General features: G+C 39.5%; 1 protein-coding gene across 4 annotated transcripts in view; it reads left to right on the forward strand.

The window, feature by feature from the left end:
* The first annotated feature begins 506 nt into the window (after positions 1-506).
* ccdc66 (coiled-coil domain containing 66) overlaps positions 507-19,323 on the forward strand; it is a 37,410-nt gene continuing 18,593 nt past the window's right edge. Inside the window, exons 1-13 of one of the 4 annotated variants that reach the window (XM_048255838.1) lie at positions 507-868; positions 1,370-1,428; positions 7,180-7,214; positions 7,315-7,696; positions 8,347-8,458; positions 8,549-8,655; positions 9,771-9,874; positions 10,780-10,896; positions 11,067-11,198; positions 11,351-11,589; positions 13,347-13,431; positions 13,561-13,722; positions 18,780-18,948. In XM_048255838.1, the coding sequence (XP_048111795.1) occupies positions 858-868; positions 1,370-1,428; positions 7,180-7,214; positions 7,315-7,696; positions 8,347-8,458; positions 8,549-8,655; positions 9,771-9,874; positions 10,780-10,896; positions 11,067-11,198; positions 11,351-11,589; positions 13,347-13,431; positions 13,561-13,722; positions 18,780-18,948 (1,714 nt within the window). In that variant the 5' untranslated portion in view covers positions 507-857. Of the gene's footprint in view, positions 869-1,369; positions 1,429-7,179; positions 7,215-7,314; positions 7,697-8,346; positions 8,459-8,548; positions 8,656-9,770; positions 9,875-10,779; positions 10,897-11,066; positions 11,199-11,350; positions 11,590-13,346; positions 13,432-13,560; positions 13,723-18,779; positions 18,949-19,323 lie in introns of those variants that run through there. The other 3 variants (XM_048255837.1, XM_048255839.1, XM_048255840.1) reach the window with 3 other exon arrangements.

Genomic DNA, 19,323 nt, shown 5'->3' on the forward strand with positions numbered 1-19,323 from the left:
ACAAGAAATGTTCACAGCCAAATTACATTTGTATTATGCAGGGTCCCAAATAGGCTTAGTTAGGCCTATTTATGTCATTATTTATTTATCCATTAATTCATGCTCAACATTTATTTATCTTGGACTCAAAGACATTCATGGCTGTCTGTGAAACATTTTGTGACTATCCTTAACTTTCACCAGCAGAAGTCCTCATAGAGTTCTGAAGCTTCGAGCACTGAACTTTTTTTTCACTGGTTCAGAAAGCTTCAGTTCGCCATCACTACTTTTGTGGTCACGTTGTAGTTCGTTTGTAGTCCATGTGGCCTTTCATGTCCAACAGTTTTAATGTGAACTTGGGAATGTGTCGTTTTTGTCACTGAAAGCTGCATATCTTTCTTTCACAAGCGTCTTACACTATATTTTAAGCAAATACAGTTGTTTATTTAGGATTAGTGAGCGTATGTTTTAACCTTTGTTGTGGCATCCGTGTTTGTCACACATTCCAACGGCAAAGCACATGAACACTCGCTGTGGGAAAAACTAAGTAATCAAGGGGGCGGTCCTTGCACTGGGTCCTTGTCATTCCCAGATGCCCTTGTCCGCAGTTCACGTAATGCTGATGCTATGCTGAAAACCAATGAAGGCTCGTCTTAGTCCCAGAAATTGACCAATCCAGCTAGCTTTTATTTGTTGCGGTCAGCAACCATGTCTATGGTAACTACACAACACCCACTGTCCAGGAAGTGTATGTTACGTTCTGGTTATGTCTCTCTGCTGTTTATGATTTTGCATGAGGTATGACAGGCAGTTTCAAAAAAAAAAAAAAAACATTTACTGCAAGAAGATTCTAACATAGATGACCAGATACGTTAATTATGAATCTGGGGTAAGTGCGTTTATTTCTATATGGTTCACATGAACATTTGACCAGGCTAACGTAGCATTATCTCGCTGGCGTTATTTTAACGGTAACGTAACGTTAACATCTTACAACTATGAAATATTCCGCTACAGTGAACTTAGTGTCATCAAATAGTTAACTTAAGTTATATTCAGTGTATTCGACATAGGTATCCGCACAGCGGTAAAGTTAAAGTCCAGCTAGCTGTTAGCTAACGTCACCTGCAGGTTAACATGACATAGTGCTAAGAAGGAAACCAGAGACAGTTGAAGTGAACCATTGGAGCAAGCGAGCTAAAATATTGTAAAGTATGTTGGCTACCAAATGCCATTGGAAGCAAGCGAGCTAAAGTATTGTAAAGTATGCTGGCTACCAAATGCCTACCTATGTATGGAAATTAAACGAAGTAACGTTGTGTGTAGCTGCTAATAACTTTACAGTTACATGAAAGAAAGGATACCTGTTAACGTTATATTCACTCCACAGAGATGGCTTGCTATTTGAGCTCGAAAATGGAAAGCCCAGGCTGATTTTTACCAGCCACGGTAAGAGTATTTGCTTGCTTCAGCGATTTAGTTTACCTGGCACACATAATGGTAGGGATTATTAAAATAAATCCAGTCAAAATCACCAGACAGATGGAAATGATACTACAATGCTAACATGTGTGTGGAGAGAGTCAAGCAGAATCTAGGATGGCCACTGGTGTGAATGATGACACTGATGACGTCAAGGTGGTGGGGGCCCGTTATTGAAACATTAATTTTGGTATTGTGACAACACTACTCCAAGTTTGCCTACCATAACTTCCCAAATGTGCACTGTAGCCCATGCACTGCATGACAAGTCAAGTCAAGTCAAGTCAAGTTTATTTATATAGCACATTTCATACACAGAGGTCATTCAATGTGCTTTACATAAACAAAACCAAACAATAATAACAAATAAAAGCATAGAAGGGCAATATAGTCAAAGAATAGTTAAAAGGTAAAGATCATAATAAAAAGAAAACATAAAACACAAGGTAAAATCATTTAAAAATAAAGAATAATTAGTAAGCAAAAACAAAGGCAAAAGTAGTAAAAAAAAAGTAATAAAAGACAAAGTAGAATAATTATCAAGGCAGATTCAGAATTTGTAACTTCGCACAGTTAGCAGAAAGCATCTGAGAACAGTTTGGTCTTAAGTCTAGATTTAAAACTAGCTACAGTTGGGGCCTTTTTTAATGTCATCCTAAAGTTGGTTCCACAGCTGAGCCGCATAGCAGCTAAAAGCTGCTTCACCATGTTTAGTTCTAACTGTAGGTTTTACTAGCAGGTTTTTCACCTGGGACCTGAGAGGATGAGAAGGTGTGTACTGCTGAAGCATGTCTGACAAGTATTTAGGTCCTGCTCCATTTACTGATTTATAAACAAGCAATAGTGCTTTAAAGTCAATTCTGTGACTTACTGGAAGCCAGTGCAAGGACTTAAGAATTGGAGTAATGTGGTCAGTTCTTTTAGTTTTGTTAGAGTCCTAGCTGCTGCATTTTGTATCACCTGAAGCTGTTTAATAGTCTTTTTTTAGGAAGGCCTGTGAACAGTCCATTGCAGTAATCAACCCTGCTGGAGATAAATGCATGAATGAGTTTTTCTAAGTCATATTTTGACATCAGCCCTCTGAGTTTGGCAATATTTTTGAGGTGGTAAAAGCTGATTTAGTTATCGCTTTCATGTGGCTGTTGAAATTTAGATCACTGTCAATTAATACACCAAGATTTTTAACAGTATCCTTTGCCTTCAACCCTTTTGTGTCAAGGAGAGTGGCAACCCTAAGTCTTTCCTCATTTTTACCAAATATAATTACTTCAGTTTTTTCTTTGTTCAGCTGAAGAAAATTTTGAGACATCCAGGTGTTGATTTGTTCTATACACTGACACATAGATTCAAGAGGACCATAGTCGTTTGGTGATAGAGCTAAGTAAATGTGTGTGTCATCTGCATAGCTATGATATGAAATCAAATTATTTTGAATGATTTGTCCAAGTGGGAGCATATAGAGGTTGAATAATAGTGGCCCCAAGATCGACCCCTGGGGAACACCACAGGTCAAGACGTTGGTGTTGAGGTACAGTTTCCGATGGCAACAAAGAAGCTCCTTTCTTGTAGATATGATTTTAGCCAGCTGATAACTATGCCTGTAAATCCAACCCAGTGTTCTAGTCTGTGTAGTAGAATATTGTGATCAACAGTGTCAAATGCTGCACTAAGGTCCAGTAGCACTAGGACTGATGTTTTACCTGAATCTGTGTTGAGGCGTATGTCATTGAAAACTTTAATAAGAGCTGTTTCAGTACTGTGATTTACCTGAAAACCAGACTGAAAGTAATCAAAATACCCATTTGATGTTAGGAAGGTGGTTAATTGATTAAAGACTACTTTTTCAATAATTTTGCCAATAAAAGGTAGATTGGATATGGGCCTGTAATTGTTTAGCATGGAGGCATCCAGGTTATTCTTCTTGAGAAGTGGCTTTACAACAGCTGTTTTCAGTGACTTAGGAAAGGTGCCAGACAGCAGTGATACATTTACAATTTGAAGGACATCCGCTATGAGGTGAAAAAACAGTTTTGAAGAAATTGGTAGGCAGAGTGTCTAAGACACATGTGGAAGAGCTGATTTTCTGTACCGTTTTTTCAAGTGTTTCGTAGTCTATCAAGCTGAACTCTGACATCAAGTTTAGTTTCCCTCTGTTTGTTGCTGGAAGTTAAGGTTGTTGAATTTGTAATTGAGCAGATATGTTGAGTCTGATTTTGTCAATTTTACCTTTAAAAAAAGATGAAAACTCATTGCATTTATTAGTTGAGAGAAGTTCAGGCGCTAATTGTGAGGGGGGATTTGTTAACTTATCAACAGTTGAAAATAGAATACGAGTGTTATTTGAACTTCTATTGATAATGTTAGAAAAGAAAGACTGTCTTGCTTTGCATATTTCAGAGTTATATGTGCGGAGCATCTCTTTATGGATTTCATAGTGGATCTGAAGTTTGTATTTACGCCATTTTCTTTCAGTCTTCCTACACTCTCTTTTTAGAAGTTTAACTGCTGGATTTTGGCCATGACAGTAGGCAGTAGGCTATTTATATTTTTCTGTAAAATAACCACATGTATTGGTGTGTGTGTGTGTGTGTGCAGATATCATAAACCAAGGATCAATATGCTCATATAGGAACTAGAGGATAAATATGGACAAAAAGATACAGAAAAGTTTAGGTACAATTGAAAAATTGGATAAGGGACAATATGGACCTCAAATACGGAATAGCTGCAGAAATAAGGAATATTTTGAAAAAGGAAGTGGATAAAAAGGAGATTAATAGGGGTTACATATGTCATTATTATTAAAGCTGAAGGCAATGAAAAACTATTAGAAAATATATATAATAAATGGACTGTAGACTTAAACACAAAAGATGCGTGGAGAATGTGGAAGGAATGTTTGCGACTTACAAATAAGGTCACTACAAATGAAAACCTACGATTAATTAATTTCAAAGTAGAGATGCACCGATAGATCGGCTGGTGACCGGAATCGGCCGATTTTCACGTGATCGGCCATGACCGGCGACCGGCCGGTCAGTCTGAGACATGCCGATTTTATCCCGGTCAAATGCACTTGTGCGCCACAATTGTAACAACACCCAGTTGAGTTTGCAAGGTTTGAAGAAGCTAGCAACCAGGCCAACACTCAGGGCTGGATGTAGGGCTACAAAGAAAGCGCTAATAGGCTACTAAGTTTTCTATGCAACAAACGCTGTGCTTTGCCATTGGCCTACTGCGTGGAATTTACTAAGCTGTCACTTCAATAGGCTACGTAAACATTGCTCATCACCGCCACTAATTGCGTGCCCACAGCTGAACCACAAGCGCTGCTGAACGGAGATAACCGATTGCGACATTAAAAATAATCAAAGTTTAGCGATCATAGGCTACATAATAAGATGTCAACAAGCAGCAACATACAGTAGCCCTAGTAGTTCTACTCCACTTAAAAAAATACTCGGAACTATTTACTGCCGCATTAGACTAGGGCTATGCCTTAAAATACCCTAGTAGATTGAGAAGTGGATGTCGTGAAAGTGAACAAATGATAGCCTATTAGAAAGGCAAGAAAACTGATGCTCTGAATACTGAATCAGCCGTCTCTGAAAGTTTCTAGGCCTATAGCCTAATTGATGAATTTAACCGGAATTTGGATTTAATTTTTTCACCGCAAAACAGACGTGCACTGTTTTCATATAAGGTGGAGCACCTAATCGCTATTAGCACTTCTCCTCCCCTGTGTTTGGTGATAGCCTAGGCTACAACCACTTTTCCCTCGCCCTGCCATAAATTCATCAATGCATATGAAAATATGTTACATGGTAGCATGTTCAAATGTATCATGACAATTTTTCTTATATCTTTAGTTGGACATTGGATGTGAGAAGAATAAAATGGGTGTTCCATAACTTAATCCATAATTTGATACTGCAACTAAAGTTAGACTTGAAGAAGAATCTGTCTGCTCACCAGTTCCATTTTTTTAACAACCATTTCATTATTGATAAGTTGATTACATGTCTATATTAACATGTTCTATCAAAGAAAAGATAGAAAATAACTATTTGTGTATGTGCTGTAAAATGGTTAGAAGAAATGAAATCGGAATCGGCTAAAATCGGTATCGGCAGGTCAAACTCTATGAAAAATCGGAAATCGGTATCGGCCCAGAAAATTGCAATCGGTGCATCTCTATTTCAAAATAATGACATGAATATACTATAGCAGAGATAAAATACATACATTCAGATAAATGTTTAAAATGTAGCACACAAAGTGACCTCATCCATGCCTTTTGGTATTGCAGAAACATTCGAGAAATCTGGGATCAAATTGAAAAGTGGATGTCAAGTGTCTGCAAGCATGAGTTTGTGCTCACACAAAAAATCTGTCTCTTTTAAAATATTGAAAATATAAGATACCCATTGGGGTTGGCAAACTATTTTCTTCTCACCGGTTTATAAGAAGGTAATTTTGCAAAATTGGAAAAATAAAGAAGCACCATCCCTCGAAAATTGGAAAAGATTAATGAAATATTATTTGAATATCGAAAGTACAATATCGGAAGGGTCATTCCACGTCAATTCAGCCAGGGCCCACGCACTTAGGTCTCAAAAAATTCTGAAAAAATTACCAGGTGTACCTATGTTACCCAGGAGACACACTGTAAAATTACTCTTATGTAAGATCAATACTTTCCAAGATACAGCCAGTTTTACAGGGGGAGGGGGGTGTCGATTTTGTCCAGCCTCTTTTTTTTTTTTTTAAAAGAAAAGATCATGGAGAATAAAGAAAAAAATATTTAAAAAATCTTTGTATATTCCCACAAGGTGTTTGGGTGCTCTGAAAATGATAACCAAAATGATTCTTTAGACTTCTAAGGTCTGCTGTTCAGACCCTAAAGGAATTTATTTTCTGTTCATTGTTTTTTGTGAGAGTGTTTCTACTTATCTCAGTAAGGAAAATAAATCAAGAGCCTATGTTGAGTACAAATATGTCTTCTGAAGGCCTAAACAGAAACGCCAAAAACTCCAATAAAATTTGTATCAACTTTGAGGGACAGCTATGACCATGCAGGATTATCCAGACCAAACGTGACGATTTTGCTACATACTATTCCTATTTATGTACCAGCATGCAAAATTTGAGCCTCCTACATGGTTTAGTTCTTGCGCTGTGGGCTTGTGAACTTTGACAAGAAAAAGAGGCTGGACAAAATCGACACCCCCCCCCCCCTGTAAAACTGGCTGTATCTTGGAAAGTATTGATCTTACATAAGAGTAATTTTACAGTGTGTCTCCTGGGTAACATGGGTACACCTGGTAATTTTTTCAGAATTTTTTGAGACCTAAGTGCGTGGGACCTGGTTGAACTGACGTGGAATGACCCGGAAGACAGCAATAAAGATAAACAATTTGATAATGTATGGACTACAATTTATGAAGCTTTAAAAAGAGTGGAGCCGTGAGATCGACCAGCTATCAAGGAAAGGCACTGTAGCATGACCAATGTGGTGTGTGTGGATGTGTGTAGGGGTGGGTGTGTGGGCATGAAAGTTTGTGTGGAAGTATGTAGGAAGAACGTTTGGATAGGGTGTGTGTGAGGGGTATATGTGTGTGTATGGGTCTGAGAACAGCATGAGGATGAATGAAAAGAAAAAAATCTAAAAAGACAACTGGAATGTTGGTAGATAAACTTGATTTGTTTCTGTTTTAGGGTTTGAATCCAAAACTTCAAATAAATCTAGCAAGGCAAGTTTTACAGATTTAGTTTTTTTGTCAGTTTCCATTACCAGATATTTCATGCAAATGAAAATGTCAACCATAACAAAAAAAAAACTCCCGTCAACAGAATCCCCCAAGAAACAGACCTCCGAAATTAATCACTGCCTCAAAGCAAGTGCCTCAAGAGGCTTCACGTGAGAGGCCCCAGAGGACTGAAGGAATAAGCCCAGGCTCATATAAGAATACTTCAGATACCACCACTGCGAATGTGGACAACCATGCAGTGCTTAATGGTACAGGGAAGATAAAAGCTAAAAGGGTGGCTAGAGTGCAATCAGTAAAGAGGTCTGACACTCACAAGACGAAGACGGCAAATGAAATCCAAAAGAATAATCCAAAAGAGAGCCTGGTTTGTCTGACACAAGATCAGCTACAACAGATCCTAAGCAACATAAACAAAACGGCCTGTCCAGGGGAACAAGATGATACTCATTCCAAAACACAGATGGGTAAGATCTATATTTTAACAAAATATCAAATCACTACACAAATCAAATTAATAATTGCAATTGCCATTGACAGCATTGAATGAATGATACAAAGTAAAAACAACCTATGGACATTTTATGGATGATGACTTTTGTTAAACTTTTGTTTGGGAGTAAAAATATGTTAATCGGAGTTTTGAGGTAGACTGTTCAACGCAATGGCTTATAGTGAATACGCAAGGCACCAAATCAAAACAAATCACTATTTTTAAACCACTTACAAGTGTTCATATTTTGTCATGTCATGCCTAATGTTCATATTCTGTAAATCACTTTTGGTCTGCTAAATACTATAACCATAACCATAAAGTTTACAATGCTTCGATTTGTCTGTAAGGACCCATTCCACACTACTATCGAACTGTAATGCTATGTTGAGCCTTGACAGTGGTTTAAAAATAAATCATTGTTAATGCAAACAGCGGTCTAGCTCAAAACTCCTCAGATTAATGAATTTTTGCTCCCAAACTAAAATTTGAACTTATCATCCATAAATAGACCCTAGTTTGTTTTTACTGTGGATCATTCCTTTAAACATAATTATATTTCATAAGTATTTTATAGGTATGTAATATATATATATGTTTGTCTTACTGACCAAACAATAACAGACAATCCCAGAGAGGATGGGCTAGCCATGTCAAGAGAAACTCATGAGGCACTCATTTCAGATGGAAACCTTCGTCAGAATGGGAGTGCACAGGAAAAAGGGAAAGACAATAAGTAAGAGTATCCTACCCTTAGGTTCACAAGAAGTTAACAAGAAAATATCAATTTCAGCTGTTGATCTGATTTTTCTCCTTTTCTCCTCAGAATAGTTTTGAATGGCACAGTTGCTGGCTTCCTTGGTAAACTGGGAGAGCGGGAACTTGACAAAGAAGCTCTGGAGGCCAGGAGAGCACAGTGGCGGAGAGAGTTAGGTGTGGAAGACTAACTATTTTTGTATGTTTGTACAAGGCAATGGGTTGTAAAAGATGCTACAAGTAAATGGAAAAGATGTAAGGGATAAGGTATAGAATGCCGGTCATTGTTGGGAAAATTCGTCAACAGGACAAACTGGATCCCGACGCACAGCAGAGGGGTCTTGCTTCGCCCTGAAGGGACTTATTTTCCCGATAATGACCGCCGTTCCATACATTATCCTGCTTATTATCCGACTACTTGCCCACACTAGAAAAAGAAACTTCACATCACATCACTTCAAAGAGTGCGGCGCGGGACAACTTTTGAAAGCTCTTTGCGGGAGCGGGTGGGATGAGAGAGGTGCGTTCGTGGGTGCGGGACAAACCGATGATTCACTGCACTCCCGCAAATTAAATGTGTGCGTAAAATTAAATATGTAAATTATTAAAGTAGTGTTCATAATTGTAGTTTAGCTGGATGTTCTGTTAGGCAGCATTAAAAAAACGGGGTTTAAGCATAACTGACGGAAAGCAGGCCTATAGCCTATATTGTCGTTTACGTTCAATTTGTTCCTGCTGCTCATTGTCAAAACTCGAAATCTAAAGCATGACAGAGGAAGAGGGCACCAGACTAGGCCTACTTCAGTTGTTAGCCTACATTCAGAACCAAGAAACTGACATCTGGAGTCTTTCTCAGGTGTGTGTGCTCCTTTCGTAAGACAGAAAGAAAAACTGAATCGGCTATTCCTCCTGCATGCGGGCTTTAGCGGGCGGGAGCGGGACATCATGTTACAGATGCGGGCGGGAGCGGGACTAAAAATGACACATTAATGCGGAAGCGGGACAGAATATTGCGGGAGCGGGCGGACAGACCTCTGGTGTGCGCATATCGGGGTCAGAAAGCTTTCCATACCATTGAATTTTCAATCGCCATTAGCTAAGACTAATTTATTAGGTACGGTTCGCGGCCCATGGGTAACAACGACATGCAGTGCATATCTTGACAGCTCAACATGCCGGTCTATTAGCTGTGCCATTTTTCTGACCCCATGCTGCGCGCACGCACCCAACCTAGGCTCTGGATGTTTAAGTTGTGTAAGTTGACATCAAAAACAAAAAGCATTGTTTTTCAGATGACCAGTTACTTGAAAAACGTCAGGAGACAGCAAGTGCTGAGGCTACACTACCAGGAGGAACGAGGCAAATTAAATCCAGCTCTAGGGATGCACCAGTCAGGGTAAGTTCATTTCAGATCATAAAAAGCATAATGATTATGTTCAGTGTCAAGTTAATTTGGAGGCCTTAAACATCTATTTTGGTGAAAGAGCTATAGCTCCCTTTAAAACTGCAGTTGGCAAGTCTAACAGATTGAAGGGACTTAGCCAAAATTTTGAATATTTACTCTCATGCCCCTCCCCCACGACCACCGAGCACCCTCTCATCGAGTTTGTGCTCGTCAGTGTGCACCAGACTGTGATTGACAGTCAGATCTCACACAGCCCTGCTTTGATTGGACCAGAAGAACCGGGAGCTGTGGATTTTTGCAACTAACTTGCAAACAAATAACAGGCTCTAGTGGAGTGCGGGTGGAGTGTGATTTTTTTTTTTTTCTTTCTAAAACCGGCTGATTTATGTTGTTCTGTCGGCGCATAGTCTCAGTTTCAGTGAATATGATCAAAAAAATCTTGCCAACTGCAGCTTTAAGTCATTGAAGGGGATGGGGCCAAACTACTTACATGACCTGTTTAAACAATATTCTCAACCAAGACCCCTTAGATCACAACATAAGCAACTACTATTGAAACCTACGATCTATTTTTAAATGGCTCTTTGCTGTCATTATGTATACATTTTACTTTTTCCTACTATTACTAAAATTGTATGTAGTTCTATATTTTTATTTATCTGTTTTATCATTGTTTTTGTGTGAAGCACATTGCATTGCCACCGTGTAAGAAATGCACTATACAAATAAATTTGCCTTGCATTGCCTTGCCTAAGCTATTTGTGAGTGACCATGTGTATTAGATCACCGAGATAGAGCCCTATAAAATCTATTCGCACCAAGGTCACTTTTTGGAGAAACCATTGGCAAACCATTCTATTGGTGCCAATGAATGTGGACGGATTTGTGTGTTTCAGCTGCAGAAAGAGAAGTTGCGTTTAGCCTCTGGTATGGGAGATACAGACAGCCAGGGATCAACCTTCAGCAGCCAAAGGGACCTACCTGCTGCCATCCGCTCTGCTTTTGTCCTGGGGGTATGATTTTTCTTTAGCATGATATTGGGGTTCATTGTCATACAGTCGTAATTTGTAAAATATTGTCAGTAGCGTGACCATTGAGCATAGAGTATAACTGCTCTAATGGTAGATATGCATGTGCCAGTAATCTGTAAAGACTGATGTGAACTTCTGATTCAACTGGTCAGGAGGCAGCTCCTTCAGATGAGGCATTCAGTACAGCAAAGAAGGAACAACAGAGGCTTTGGCTGCAGGAGCTGGATCAGCAGAGGCAAGAGGTCCAGCAGAGACGCAGGCAGGAGAAACTACTTCACAACCAAGTACAGTATATGACCTGTATGACCTATATGAACTACAACTTAGAACTTTACCTTTTTAAATTATGATTTTGCCCTGACTGGTTCATGGCTATTAATCAAAAAATGTTGTAGTTCCAGAATGCTCATGTTCTCACTAACATAATTGTTTTTAGGCCGAGGACCATGACCGCTGGGCAATGCACTTTGACTCCTTACATAAGAGTCTTCTGCCTCAGCCCTCATTTTTGCCTTATGACAAGGGAGAGGCAGAGCTTTGCAGCTCCCCGTCACGCCACCATTCTCCATCAAGAACATTGTCCAGTGGCTGGGAGGCCGTAAGTGTGTCTGGAAGAGACAGCCAAGGCAGGTCCAGTGTGGACACAACATCTGGAAACAACCCCCCGAAAGCAAGGTTTTTGTCTGCCTGTTTAGTTAACTACCTTCAAACTGAATATATGTGCAAGTGAAGTAAATTGCTAGCCTGGGTGTGTCATAATTATCTCTGACATCCCAATTAGTGCTGCCGCGATTAGTCGACTTAGTCAACGTAATTGACCATGAAAATTAGTCAATGGCAATTTTTTAGTGGACGTGTCGCTTTACTATTGACCGCCTATATATTTTTGGTCTCCCGTCTCAAATAGTCTGTATTGTTTATTAACCCTTGAGAAGTACAATGACTGCCTTTAGATGTTAAACAGGCTACTTAGACTTTGGCAGTAATGTTTTAAACCCCGCCATGCACGCAAGTGTAAACAGCGTCACACTCTCGGAGCGTCCACAACATGTCAGATGGAAAATACGAACGCACCCATGATATACTATAGCCTAATGAAAATGCTGATACTTATGCTTAGATTGTTAATACATAATGTTTTTGAGCAGTTTACTTATGAGGTTAAAGGTGCTCTAGTCTAAGCGATGCAGGGTAACGTCACTTCTGTTGACTTTCAAAGAAAACAGAGAGCTAGCTCGCTACTTCCTCCCCATTCCTCCCGTGCTGCTCCCGTGCAATTGAAACTCGCGCATCTCGTCTGTGATTTGCTGGAACAGTTTGTTATGTTTTTATGGGCTAGGCTTGCTCAGTTTGTTTTTGTTTGTAGCGGTTGGTTAGGTGATGTTTGCAGTAAGTGACATAAAATGTTTGGTAACACTTTACTTGATGGGTGAGTTCATAACACATTCATAGCAGCTGTCATAAACTGCACATAAAGCATTCATGACTGTTTCATGAGACATGACTCAACATTCATACCAAACCTTTCATGAATGTGGAAGACAGAACGACAACAATGTGTCAAAATAAAAGTCCAACAATTGCAAAGCAGCATTGCCGTTTTTGTTCCAAACCTCTTACCTGATCACGTCACATCTGAGTCAATGGGCTACTCCAGTGCCAAAAAGACAGAACATGGTCAAGCAAATAATTTTTGTTTCATAAAAATGTATTTGTTTTATGATACCTTTGCAGATGATTTCTCATCTTTTGCTACTCGGTATGTCCAACCGTTCCAGGTTACACAAATACGGGTCAGCTGAATGTAGGCTAGTTTACCTCCCAGTGTTAAATTCAGTGATTATGAATACTTCACAACTTGTATAGTAAAGTGACATTCGATGTAGACTTCATAAGATATTCATGAAATATTTGCAAAGGCTGGAGAGAAAAATGGCAATGCTGCTTTGCGATTGTTGGACTTTTATTTTGACAAGTTGTTATCGTTCTGTCTTCCACATTCATAAAAGGTTTGGTATGAATGTTGAGTCATGTCTCATGAAACAGTCACGAATGCTTTATGTGCAGTTTATGACAGCTGCTATGAATGTGTTATGAACTCACCCATCAAGTAAAGTGTTACCAAATGTTTTAACCTAAATTATTTATATTATTTATGGCACAGGTGACATTTTATGTTTTGGCCCTTCAGTTGAGTTCAAAATAAAATGGACATAATGAAATAACAAACACACTAAATTAGTCGTTTAGATTAGTCGACTAATCGAAAAATTAGTTGTTAGTGGCAGCACTAATCACAATGCAGCTATTGTAGTCATGCTCACACTTTTTTATTTGAAGAACCACAAAGAAAATGCATAAAATTGGGCCATGATATGTGTATGTGTTGTATATGTTTGAATTATGTTGATTATATATCCTTCACTTTTTAGCTACCTGCGCACTATGACTGCTCTTTTGGACCCTGCACAGTTAGAGGAGAGAGAGAGGAAGCGTCTGAAGCAGTTAGAGCACCAGGTAGTCAGGTCAACCATTTTATCATCTAATCTGTTCAAACAACAACATGACACAGTTACAACAACACCGGCTATTGTCATGATTAAAAGAATATAATGCCTCATGTTTGTGTGTGTGGTTATGATACAGCGAGCGATCAACACTCAGGTGGAGGAGAGGAGGAGGCAGAGAGAGAAGGAAGAGTTAGAACGAAAACAGCAGGAACAAGAGGAGGAAAGAAGAGTCGCAAAGGAGAGAGAATGTCTTCAACAGCAGTACCTACTTGATTCCCAGAGAGAGAGAGTCAAAGAGGTAAGAAGTAGTTAGGAGTGTCACTCTCAGGTCTGACAACTGTATAATTAGATTATGGTTCATAAATAATTTGATCATAATCTCACACACGTTTCAAAGATTTGTGACAGTTTTGTAATTTAGTATTACTATAAATCAAAATGGTTAATATCAATAAGTATATCATCAATGGTACTATATAGTGTTATACCATAGTGAGAATAGGCAAAAGACATATGACACATGAAAAGTCCATGGTGAAGGGTAGTCGACACCAGCGCAGGTATGGTCAGTGACCACCATCGCACGGATGACTGGGGTGCCAGTCACACGAGCCAGGGTGGTCACACAGCAGGGTGTCCATTCCAAAAAAACCTGAAGTGGATGAAGTTCCACACTGCACCATACCTAACTATGGGAGGCACTAAGGAGGTATGTTTTAAGTCTAGACTTAAAAAGGAGGGTGTCTGTTAATCGAATTGAGACACACGCACACAAGGACTGTACAGAACTGAAAATCGTGATCCTAAAACCGTGACACTAACTGAACCGTGGGTTCCGTGAACCGTGCCACCCCTACCACATAACATCAATCAGTATTTTGTCTACAAACACAATACTTTATTATTGTTGTGCCAATATTTGTAATATCCACAGCATATGAACGTGGAGAAATTAAGGATAAAACTAGGGGTGATTTTATTTGGTCATTTTCAGTGGTCAAAAATGGCATGTGGGGTAGCTAGTAGGAACCTCAAAACCTATATGGGAGTAGTTTAATAATTTAAGCCACTTTCAGATATACACTGGAAACCTGGCATGATCCAGATGTCAAGCGGGTGGGCTGTGTGTATGAACATAAATGTCAGAATTATTTGACCTAGACATCACCCGGGTCTTACCCTACCAGCCTCCTAGTACAGGGGTCCCCAACCTTTTATGTACCATGGACCGGTTTGATTCCCATTTTTTTTCACGGACCGGTGGGGGGGGGGGTTGGGGGTGGGGTTCGGGGTTCCATGTTCCGTGTTGTGCATGCATTACTTGAAAAAAACTAGCTCCAGTTATGTATGAACAGTGAAGGTAACGAACTTTTAAAAATGTGAAAAACGTGAACTTGAAGAAGTGAAAATTGAACAATATGAACTATGAAAATTGAACAACTTGAAGCTACATCTATCATGTGTGAACATGCTTAACAAAATATGGTAACAAAACATGGGAACTAAACATGCATTACTGGCCTCGCATAGATACGTGGTGGGAAATGGTAGCAACGTTTTCAGCGCTTTTACGGCTATCTCGGGATATTCTGCTTTGGTTTTCATCCAAAAACCCGCCAGAGAGGCTTCCTCATAGCCTACACACTCTTAAGACCACCGTCATTTGCAATTTCGATCAACTGCTCTTCCTCCTCCGCTGACAAGTTAGGACTATTCGGGATGGACAAATGGGTTGCGGACCCACTCATTGGTTTGTCGTGGATCTTTGGAGGATGGGAAGTAACGCTCAAACTCATTTGAAAGCGCAACAAGGTGATCACGCACCAGCTGCGAGAGAAAGGGCCCTGCCTCAGTCAGGGCTTTGAACCGTTTTTTTTTTTCCAATCGGTTCGTTCCGAACAGAAACGGAATTATAACGTTTCCGGTTATGAGTTCCACCAATAAATTGGCGTTCGAACCGGTTAGAACAAAAAAAATACTGTTCGGGCGGTTAATTTTCGTTCCTCTCAGCTGTTTAATGCTATAGAATTATGTCACGTCTTTCTCATCCAGCTTAAACCAAATGTAATAATATTACAACCATTATTAAATAATAATAATTATATTATTAATAATAATAATTAAATAGGCCTACAATTATTTCAAATGTGTAGTTTATTGTTAAAAAAGAACATTTCCACACAAACGTAACGACATTATTAAGACACGTGGTTATGCCACTTGGGCAACAACAAATTCCAACTGTCGGGGGGGGAAAGGCCATCCAGTAGGCCTACTCATACCGTAACAAGTCTTTTGTTTTGTCTTGCTTAGGCCTACTTGCAATTAGGCCTATTTCATCAGGTAGGGCCTATTGTTTATCAACAAACATAGCCTACTAATTATAGCCTGTAATAACAGTGGCTCACATTTAACAGTTCGCAAAAACTAAAAAAATGGCTATACCAACCTGGCATTTTTAAACAAACAACAAAAAAACAAAGATTTGTGACTGACATTAGGCCTAACGAGAGTAAATTGCCTTCCATGATGCAAAAAATATGCCTAACAGCCAATAATAATAAAAATAAAAGAAATCATGCAGTCACAAAAGCAGATTACAGGAACGAAATAAAACCGGTATTAACCGGTTACCATTATTTTTAAATAAGTGTTCCTGTTCCAGAACATAAAAAATAATAACGTTTATGGTTTCATTTCTGTTCCCTGTAAAATACAAAAAGTTCCCGGTTTTCGTTTTCGTTCCTTGAACCGGTTCAAAGCCCTGGCCTCAGTCTCTCCCAAAACCCCCACTACTGTTTGGAACATATCAAATACACCCCGATCCACTCGTCGTACCCACAAATCAAGCTTGGCTTTAAATGCAGCAACTTTATCTGCCAGTTTAAAGACAGTCGTCATTCTCCCCTGCAGTGACAGGTTGAGGTCATTAAGCAACCCGAATATGTCACACAGGTAAGCGAGTTTTGACACCCAGCCCTCATCACTAAAATATGCAGCTAACGGTGACTTTTTTTTTCTGTAAGAAATCTCTGCAGCGGCTCATAACTCAAACACTCTGGCCAGTGACCTGCAACCAACCAACTTGGATGGCGTACCACGGTGACCCATTCACCCTCTCTAACAACTGTGCCTCAATATCCTCTGACATATCATCAATTCGCCTATGGACAGTGCTTGCAGAAAGCGGTACCTGAGCTATTTTTTTTAGCTGCAGCCTCCCCAAGGAGTTCATTGCACATACAATTGTCCTTCTTGCTCGCGTTTCTTACGCTCAAAGAACTCAAGGGGTTTGTCTTTAAGTGTAGGATGCTTGGACTCTAGATGTCGAATTAGCTTTGATGGTTTCATTGCTTCGTTTGACAACTTTCGCCAAATACCACACATAAAGGACTTGGTGCATGCGAGTCACCGGTCTCTGCGAAACCATATTTTAAATATGACTTGTCATATTTCGTATTGAATGACCCCTTCTTTTTCTTTGAGGTATCTGGCTCACCATAGTCAGTGGGTATTATTGCGAATGTGACATTATTGCGAATTAAATTGAGTTTAGTTTGCATGCATTTTTTTTAAAACTCTTGTCGTAGGCTACGGCCCGGTGGTTGGGGACCGCTGTCCTAGTACTTAGGCCGAAGGTCACGCGAGTGAATGTACAGTGCTGGCCAAAAGTATTGGCACCCATGCTAAAGTTGACTGAAAAGAGGAATATAAAATCATCTTTTGGAAATTGATCTTAATGCCTTAAGTGAAAAATGAGGAAATATCTAACCTTTAAGGACACCAATTTTCTTAGTGAATGAATATTGTATCATAAATAAATTGTGTTATTTCAGTTAGCATATTAGCACGATTTTCAAATCAAACCAGCTAATAGGCTAACTGAAATAACACCCATGCCAATCTCTAGGTATGGTGAAGGGTATGTGATGATGTGGGGCTATTTTAATTCCAAAGGCCAAGGTAACTTTATCAGGATGCACAGTATTCTGGATCCATGAAATAACTGGCCTTTAAAAATAAAAATCTGCCTGTCTCTATGGGAATTTAACATAGGGGTGCCAATACTTATGGCCCCTGTATTTTAAGGAAGAACATTTATTTATTTATGATACATTATTCATTCACTAAGAAAATTGGTGTCCTTAAAGGTTAGATATTTCCTCATTTTTCACTTAAGGCATTAAGATCAATTTCCAAAAGATGATTTTATATTCCTCTTTTCAGTCAACTTTAGCATGGGTGCCAATACTTTTGGCCAGCACTGTATGTCTGAACACAAAAGGGTAAGATGCAGGTCAATTCACACCTTCCCTGTGCATAGCTGGTGGCGTCACCTTGGCTTAACTGTATTTTTGCAGTGATTCCTCTACGTTCATTTTGCCATGGCGAAAGTTATTGCCGCCACTGTATCAGATTTAGGGCCCACGCACAATGTAGCCTAGTCGCAGCTGCCATTTAAATGATCCTGCTGACGTGTCCTCCCCTGGCTGCCGCTCACATTGCAATTTAACAATAAGTAGGGCCCTTTCAGTTTCACTCCACATATTGTTGTGTTGATGTAGTTTATTGCCAAAACATTAACTTTCTTCCACAGTATTTCCTCTTAATTTTGTGTCGGTGGCTACTACTTCAAAATTAGGGCAGTAGAAATCAGGTTGTTGCATGTTACATTAGATGTGCATTCAATCGCAAATGGCATAATAATTTAGCAAATGTGGCAATGGCACACAACTTGGGGCAAATGTTTAGTATGCACTCGAGGAAGCACTTGCTTTTTAACTGAACACACAACTGGTCAAAAATCAGGAAAAATCCAACCTTTAAAGGCCAGGGGAACTTTATCAGGATGCATAGTATCCTGGATCCATGAAATAACTGGCATTTAAAAATAAACATCTGCCTGTCTGAAAAAACCCAAAAATTGGTGTCCTTAAAGGTTGGATTTTTCCTCATTTTTTAAATTAAGGCATTAAGATTTCCAAAAGATGTTTTTATTCCTCTTTTTAGTCAACTTTAGCATGGGTGTCTTAACTCATGCACAGCAATGGATGTGGATCTTTGTTAAATGGATGTCCGACCCTTCCTGCATCATTATGGTCGGGATATCGTAGTTCCAGTTTCCAGGTGGTTTAGCACCGAATCAGCTGAACCCAAACTTTTTTTCACACAGCACATTCATCTTAGTGTGTTAAACTCCAAATCGTCCGGTTTAAGGAGTACAGTTCTAAAGCGGGGCTTAGCTTGCCAAATATTAACTGATACAGCAATTGCTTTTGGCCAAACTTGGCCAGTAAAGCTGATACAGATTCTGATGTAGATTGATGTAGTATTTGGTATGTTGACTTTGTACAGGAGCTGCTCTGCCGTAGGACAGAGGAAATGTTGCTAAGTGTGCAGCGTGCACAAGAGGAAGCTCAAAAGGACAAGCAGCTGCAACGTATCCGCGAACTGGCAAGGAAAGGCCATGATGTCTCAAAGCTGCTGGGGAGTCTAGAGAGAGGATCGGCTGACTCAGTGCAAAGTAAGTCCACAACTCTTGGCACTCCTCCCTGGCCAGTAATGTAATACCTCAGATAGTTTGATTCGTGCATAAGATGTTATAATTAGTGCTGTCAGTTAAACGCGTTATTAACTTTGTAGCTTTTTCACAAGCTGTTGCAACAACTAGTAACGTTAGAACAACTACAACACCACACTGGATCTAGCTAGACCGTGCTGCATGTACACGCCCCCTTTTAGGGGAAAGGGAGCTGTTTGGATAATGGAAACCTATGCTGCATAGAAGTGGGGGTTTAAAAAGGGGTTATACTTACTAAATCTTGAAACAAACGTGAATAAAAGGCACAAAATAAGGTTGGTGTAAGAGTTATCTGTGTGTTTATGGGATTAATGTGAC

This window comes from Alosa alosa, chromosome 10 (assembly GCF_017589495.1).
Source record: "Alosa alosa isolate M-15738 ecotype Scorff River chromosome 10, AALO_Geno_1.1, whole genome shotgun sequence".
Lineage (NCBI taxonomy): Eukaryota > Metazoa > Chordata > Actinopteri > Clupeiformes > Clupeidae > Alosa > Alosa alosa.